This window comes from Danio rerio, chromosome 1 (assembly GCF_052040795.2).
Source record: "Danio rerio strain M-AB ecotype USA chromosome 1, GRCz13ab, whole genome shotgun sequence".
NCBI lineage: Eukaryota > Metazoa > Chordata > Actinopteri > Cypriniformes > Danionidae > Danio > Danio rerio.
This window is the reverse complement of record NC_141021.1, coordinates 57,872,879-57,880,401: the sequence shown is the minus strand read 5'-3', so window position 1 is coordinate 57,880,401 and position 7,523 is coordinate 57,872,879. Positions and strand designations below refer to the sequence as shown.

The 7,523-nt window shown below is 34.6% G+C and overlaps 1 protein-coding gene across 2 annotated transcripts; it reads left to right on the top strand.

Annotated features, from left to right (window-relative positions):
• The first annotated feature begins 921 nt into the window (after positions 1–921).
• Positions 922–5,135, top strand: cenpm (centromere protein M). 2 transcript variants are annotated; one of them, NM_205590.2, is given in 6 exon segments: positions 922–1,119; positions 1,212–1,291; positions 2,024–2,122; positions 2,293–2,372; positions 3,468–3,559; positions 4,743–5,135. In NM_205590.2, coding segments are annotated over 6 exon segments (561 nt in total). In that variant the 5' UTR covers positions 922–1,062; the 3' UTR covers positions 4,896–5,135.
• Positions 5,136–7,523: the final 2,388 nt, after the last annotated feature.

Here is a 7,523-nt window from a genome sequence, read left to right as displayed (position 1 = left end):
AAATAAATAATTAAATAAATCCCTGCATAACTAAAACAATAAATGATTAAATAAATCCATAAATCCCTGCATAACTAAAACAATAAATAAATAATTAAATAAATCCCTGCATAACTAAAGCAATAAATAAATAAATGATTAAATAAATCCATAAATTCCTGCATAACTAAAACAATAAATAAATAAACATGCAAATCAAATAATGAGTAAATATATCCATCAATTCCTGCTTAAATAAAACAATAAATAAAATAAATAGTCAAATAAATGATTAAATAAATTAATAAATTCTTGCATTACTAAAACAATAAATAAATATGGCAATAAATAAATAAATACCTGCATAACTAAAACAATAAATAAATATGCAAATAAATAAATAAAATTTATAAATAAAATTTACAAGTTCTTGCATAAAACATATAAATAAATAATATTAGGGTCAATCATCAGATGCCAGTTAAAAAATCAAATGTAAATTTTTTTCTAACGATCAACCAATGATGGCATAAAGACCGCCTACTGCTGATTGACGGACAGCCGCTCATTAGCATGTTGACCTGAGGAAAGGTAAACACGAAACTACGTTTAAGAATGAATAAACGTTTGAAAGCGGTGAAGAAAAATTTACTTTTAGTTTAGAAATTTCTTTTTCCCCCAAGATTTGTGTATTTTATTCAATTATTTCCCTACCCGCACATATTTATTTATGCAGGAATTTGTGGATTTTTATATACCCTGTTCATTTAAATATTTCTTTATTTACGTTTTATTTATGCAAATATTATGGATTTATTTTCTCATGAGTTTATATATTTGCGTGTTTACTCCAATAGTTTATTCAGTCACTGTTTCTGCAGGTTTCATCCTCCATACGAGGGCAGCAGCGCGCGCATTATCGGTGTCGCGCTTTGTGACGTCACGTGAGTGGGCTTTGAAAAATACGCGCGAGAAAAATAAGCGACGGAAACGGCAGTATTCGCTGTTTTTTCGGTAAACGAACGAACAAACATATAAGTAAACAAATAAAAAAAACTCGAGTCGTGGTTGAAAGCGCTCGTCATGGCGCTCCTGTCGCCGTACAGTAAAGTACCTGAGCTGAACACCGCTACTGTTCTCGTGAGTATCGACCGTCAGTAGCTGATACCAGGGATGATGTTTGTTTACAACTCTAATATTAACGTTTTTACGGTTTAATGTAATCCAAATAGTTGGTTGAAAATGAGGAGGAGCTGCAGAACAAACTAGCCAACGCCATAGTGCAACATGAGAAGGACTTCAACGTCAATGTGTGAGTGCCAAATACACATTTAAAACATTCATGCTTATCATTTGTGTTTATAAATCGTATATGGATATTTGAAGCTATTTGTAATATTGTTATTGTTTACAGTTATTCACAGACTCCATCTTACTGTGTAACATCGTAGTTTGTTGTCATAAATGAACTAAATAACAGTATTCCTATATTGTTTTAACAGTATTATTCTAGCAAAAATGTACTATATTATTTATATCATTATGATTATCTATTATGATATTTACATATTATTGTTTAAAATTTTAAGTTAAATCGTTAATAATAATTCTTCTTATCCTGATTTGTATTTTGCTGTTTATTAAAAGTAATAATGTTATATAATAAGCATTTGTTTCATTGATGATGTATAGATTTATAGAATTTTTTTTTCTTATTATGTAATTAATACTGTTTTTAAAGGGATAGTTCACCCAAAACTGAAAATTGTCATCATTTAAGAGTTTCTTTCCTCTGTTGAACACAAGAGAAGACATTTTGGAGAAAGCTGGAAACCGGTAACCATTGACTTCCTTAGTATTTGTCTTTCCTACTACATTAGTCAATGGTGACCGGTTTTCAGCATTCTTCAGAATATCTTCTTATATGCTCAACAGAATACAGAAACTCATAAAGGTTTAGAAACTTTTGTAAATAGTGAGTAAATGTTTGTTTTTGGCTGAACTCCCACTTTAATTCAGTGTAAATGCTTCTGATGTGTTTCAGACGTTTGGCCAAGAAACTCCCTCTGCCTGTTGAGAACAAGGAAGCTCGTCCACGTATTGATTTAATAGTGTTTATAGTGAGTCTACTGTCCGAGCGCAGGTACACCTGTCTGTCTGTCTGTCTGTCTGTCTCTCCGTCTGTCTGGTGTGTTTGACCGTGAGTGCTCAGACTCTCTCTCTCTCTCTCTCTCTCTCTCTCTCTCTCTCTCTCTCTCTCTCTCTCTCTCTCTCTCTCTCTCTCTCTCTCTCTCTCTCTCTCTCTGTTTTCAGTCTTCAGTCTGCAGAAAGTTCCCTCAGTCATCTTCATTCAGACTGTTTTCTGGGAAAAGTGTGTTTCCTGGTGACTGACGGTGAGTTTTACAGAACCATCATACAGTCAATCACACAGCACACCATCTTGCATCTCAACATTTTTATACAAATTTGATTTAATTTGATTTGTTTATTTTCGAACATAAATATCATACATAAAATATATTCAATACAATAAAAATAATTTTAACATGGTCGAAAAGTGAGCGGGATGAAGCACAAGCGTATTATTTTCCCAAATTAATTCATATTGCTAAAAAAAAAAATGCATTCAGCGTCACATACACCGACAAGGATTGATTGGATGCTGTTCTAAATTAGGTTTATTAATGTTTTACTCATAATAATAATCATAATAATTTGTAAGATTTAATAAAAATAATAAGCGTTTAAAATAATTAATACGATTTTCTTTAGTAATAATTACTATTTCTTTTTTTACTATTTATTTATTCATTCCTATTTAATTATTTTTGTCTTTTTATGTGAAGTGTGCTGCTTGGACAAATTGATTTCTTTCTGGCATTTATAGTGAAATTAGAAATGTCATTTTAATTTGATGCATGCTTGCCGGATGAACGCATTTCATTTTTCAAGAAAAGCACACTAACTTTAAAGGTGCATTTTGTAAATTTGGCCTCTAGAGGGTGTGTACTCACAACAAACAAAGGCATATTTTGGTGGCGATAAGACCGGAGTTGTAGTCTTCATCATCCTACACGCAGGGGTGCGACTAGGGGGTTAAGTTATTACTATTCTAAGGGCCAATGCTGTTTTGGGGCCCCCAGAGTTACTATTAGGGGCCCCCCAATCTGACCCCACAAACTCCTCCCCCCTTTACTATCATCCTTGACATCATCAAAATGTTGTCATAAGGCCCGTACTGGCCCTGCCGACATGATCATGTTGATGATGAGTAAAGTATTCAACACTTATTATCATGTTAGTAAGACTAAAAGAAGCGATGTTATAAGGCTGTTAGCTATACGCATAATATATAACACTATTCTAGTGGTTTTGGGGCATTTTCATGAAAAAAAAGACATATTGTGCCTTTAAATTTTCTTGAAGGGTTGTGAAGCGTCTGTCTGTGAATGTCAGAGTTAGTCTGATGTATGCATGTGTGTTTTCAGCTCGCTGTGGTTCTCACACTCAGGAGCGTTTGGTCAGTGTGAGGAAACTGGCTGCTTCACATCACTGTCCCGTCATCTGCGCTGAACACAGGGTAATTTCCCTCATCCCTTTTGTTATTATACAACTCCTGAACTCAGAAATAAAGTGATCTTTTGGCATATAAGAGGTTATCGCATGAACAAAACAATCAGAAACAAAAATCAAAACATCTCGTACGTTTCAGAGCTGCACATCGAGTCCAAAAACAACAGCATGTTTGTTTTTAAATCATGTTGTTTCGATTTAGTCTGAGTTTGATATTAGAGATGCACGATGATGTTAAGCATTTTCTACGATATAAGATTTACTTAGAAAAATGACAATTTTTAATTAACTATATTTAAATTTTTTTAAATTTTAAATATATATATATATATATATATATATATATATATATATTTATATTTATATTTATATAATTATTTTTTAGGGGTTTTCCATCTTTTATTGGAATAGGATAGTGGAGGACAGGCAGGAAAGTATTAGGAGCAGAGAGAGGGGAATAGTCGGCATAGGACCTTGAACCAGGAATCGAACTCAGGTTGCCATGAGCACCATTGTGCTATATGTCGGCGCACTAACTACTAGGCTGTTGGCGCCGACATTAGTTATATTTTTGAAGTAATTGATTTATGTAATTGGATTAAAATAAATATGTAAAATATATAATTTCAGATCAATTTCAGATAAAAAAAAAACTGGGTCGAGGTGCAAACATTTAGTCTTTAAAACACTAATTAATAAATAATATAATATAATAATAATTAATTAATAAATACTGTCAGTAAATGTCTTTGTGTGTGTGTGTGTTTCTGTGTGCGTGTTTCTGTGTGCGTGTTTCTCTGTGTGTGTGTGTGTGTGTGTGTGTGTGTGTGTGTGTGTGAGCGCGCACGCGCATTTCTGTGTTTGCGTGTCATTTCGTGTGTGTGTGCTTGTTTCTTTTTTGTGCGTGTGTTTTTGTCTGTATGTGCGTTTTTTAATATGTGTGTGCATGCATCTTTGCACGTGTGGGCGCACTTGCTTGTGTGTTGTGGGTTTTTTCTGTATGCATGTGTTTTTTGTATTTGTATATTGCGCACTTGCTTGTGTGTGTCTGCGTGTTTTTGTGTGCATGTGTTTGTTCGTGTTGGTGGGTGTGCTTGTGTGCATTTCTTTGTGTGTTCATGCGCGTGTGTGTATGTATGCATGCATGCGTACATGTGTGGGTGCGTTGTGTGTATGTGTGTGTGTGTCAGACTGCAGACGGTGTGAGCGCTGCAGCTCTGCGTCTCCTCAATATCCTGCAGGTTTCAGCAGGAATGACCCCTATCTCCACCACGGCCCTCTACCTGTCCACACTGACCCGCTGCTCGCTGACCTCTGACCTCCAGGAGGACTACCTGCAGTAACTCCATCATTCAGCTTCAGAGGCCAGAATCCCACAGCGTTGCAGGTGGATCAGGTGGATCTGAACCATACATTCTTTACCATGAATTTGACCTGTGTTCATCTGGCCCTCACTCTTTTACGAAATTATTAACGCTCCAGCCAGCAGAGGGAGCCATTAGGTAGCTAATGATTACTTCTGACGTGTTGCCCAAATAATCTCCCCCTTACAGTATTTTTAAATAAAACAGTTTTAAATATGAGGCTCTACGTTTTTTTATTTTATTGCTGCTTAAATTAATCAATTAAATAATTTTCTCACAAACATGCATGTACATTATAGTTTTAATAACTCATCTCTAATAACTGATTTATTTTATCTTTGTCATGATGATAGAAAATAATATTTGACTGGATATTTTTAAAACACTTCTGTTCAGCTGAAAGTGACATTTTAAAGGCTTAACTAGGCTAATTAGGCAAATCTTTGTATAACAACACTTTATTCCATCGAAATTATGCACACCCCTGGCAAATTCTGACTGCTAAATACTCAACCAGCAAGTTTGTTTTGAACAGAAATGACACCGGCTTCTCCCACTGATAACAAGAAAATGCATCATTGTGAAAAACAAATGCTTCTCAGCTTTTATCTACGTTTGAGCAAAAACAAAAAACAAAAATCAGAATTGTCAGGAATGTATGTATTTATTTATATATTTATATGTGAACAAGTCTAATATTGCAACAACCCCAATTTCGAGAATGTTTTTTTTTTTTTTTCAGTTTTAAGATATTTTAGTCGTTCAATATGAACTAAATGAACAAAAAAATGTTTTTCTGAGAAACACAAATTAAGTTGAAGTCAGAATTATTTAAAGGCTTAATTTATTTATTCATTTAAGGCTTACATTTGAGCAAAACAAACAAAAAAAAAAAATATATATATATATATATAATGTGTGGACAAGTCTATTATTGTAACAACCCTAATTCTGAGAATTTTTTTTTTTTTTCAGTTTTTAGATATTTTAGTAGTTCAATATAAACTAAATACATTTTTTTTGGTCTAATGTTTTTTAATAAACACAAAGCTGAAGTCAGAATTATTAGCCCTGCTGTTTTTTTCCATCATATTTCTAAACATAATAGTTTTAATAACTCATCTCTACTCACTGATTTATTTTATCTTTGCCATGATGACAGTAAATAATATTTGACTAGATATTCTTCAAGACACTTCTATACAGCTTAAAGTGACATTTACAGGCTTAACTAGGTTAATTAGGTTAACTAGGCAGGTTAGGGTAATTAGGCAAGTTATTCTATAATGATGGTTTGTTCTGTTGACTATTGAGAAATAAATAGCCTAATGGGGCTAATAATATTGGCCCTAAAATGGTTTTTAAAAAATTAAAAACTGCTTTCATTCTAGCTGAAATAAAACAAATAAGACTTTCTCCAGAAGAAAAATTTTTATCAGACATACTGTAAACATTTTCTTGCCCTGTTAAACATCATTTTGGAAATATTTAACAAGGAAAAAAAATTGAAGGGGGCTAATAATTCTGACTTCAACTGTATATATATATTGTTTTATCTTTTGTTCTGTTTTACTTTCCTGCACTGGTTTTAGTTCAGTTTGAGCTGCAGCTCTGGTCTGAATGAAGGCCTTGATCTGTACTCCAGTAACCTCATCCCTCAATGCTCTCTATTCCCCACCGACTCCTTTCCTCTTTCGGGTTTCCATGACAACCTCACCTGTTGCAAACCAATCCTATCGGTAACCCGAGTCCTGAATAATGGACGCTCTTTGGGAAGAAAATGACAAAAAGGCTTTCTGGCATCTTACCTGAGCTCCTGTCTCTCTCTCTCTCTCTCTCTCTCTCTTACTCTCTCTCTCTCTCTCTCTCTCTCTCTCTCTCTCTCTCTCTTTCTCACTCACTCACTCAGTCAGTTCCATTCAATTCAGTTCAATAATTGCTTTATTGGCATGACAAATGTTACAAATGTATTGCCAAAGCATTTATAAAGTTGGGCCAACACAGTGGCTCTACTACCTCACAGCAAGAAGGTCACTGGTTCGAGTCTCAGCTGAATCAGTTGGCATTTCTGTGTGGAGTTTGCATGTTCTCCCCATGTTTTCGTGGGTTTCCTCCGGGTGCATCGGTTTCCCCCACAGTCCAAACACATGCACTATAGAGGAATTGAATAAGCTAAATTGTAGTCAAATGAGTGTGTGTGAATGAGTGTGTATGGATGCTTCCAAGTACTGGGTTGCAGCTGGAAGGGCATCCGCTGTGTAAAACATGTGCTGTATAAGTTGGCGGTTCATTCCACTGTGGCGACCCCTGATGAATAAAGGGACTAAGCTGGAGGAAATTGAATGAATGAATTTATAAAGTATGTCGGCGCAATAGCCTAGTTGTTAGCACACCGACATATGGTGCAATAGTATGTCAGGGCGTCCCGAGTTCAAATCCCGGCTCGAGGACATTTCCCTACCCTAATCTCCTCTCTTTCTCCCTCCAACTTTGCTTCTTGTCTAACTAATGTCTTGTCTAAAAAAAAAGGCCAAAAATAAATCTTTAAATAAACAACAACAAAAAAAAAGAATTTATAAAGCATTTAAAAACATAGCAAACACAGTT

What these genes read in the sequence shown, in the direction of transcription:
- cenpm (XM_087235344.1), top strand. Translation starts at nt 1,063, where the DNA reads ATGGCGCTCCTGTCGCCGTACAGTAAAGTACCTGAGCTGAACACCGCT. An exon ending in AGTCTACTGTCCGAGCGCAG is followed by an intron (nt 2,123 to 2,292) that starts GTACACCTGTCT and finishes CTCTGTTTTCAG; the next exon opens with TCTTCAGTCTGCAGAAAGTT. An exon ending in GTGTTTCCTGGTGACTGACG is followed by an intron (nt 2,373 to 3,467) that starts GTGAGTTTTACA and finishes GTGTGTTTTCAG; the next exon opens with CTCGCTGTGGTTCTCACACT.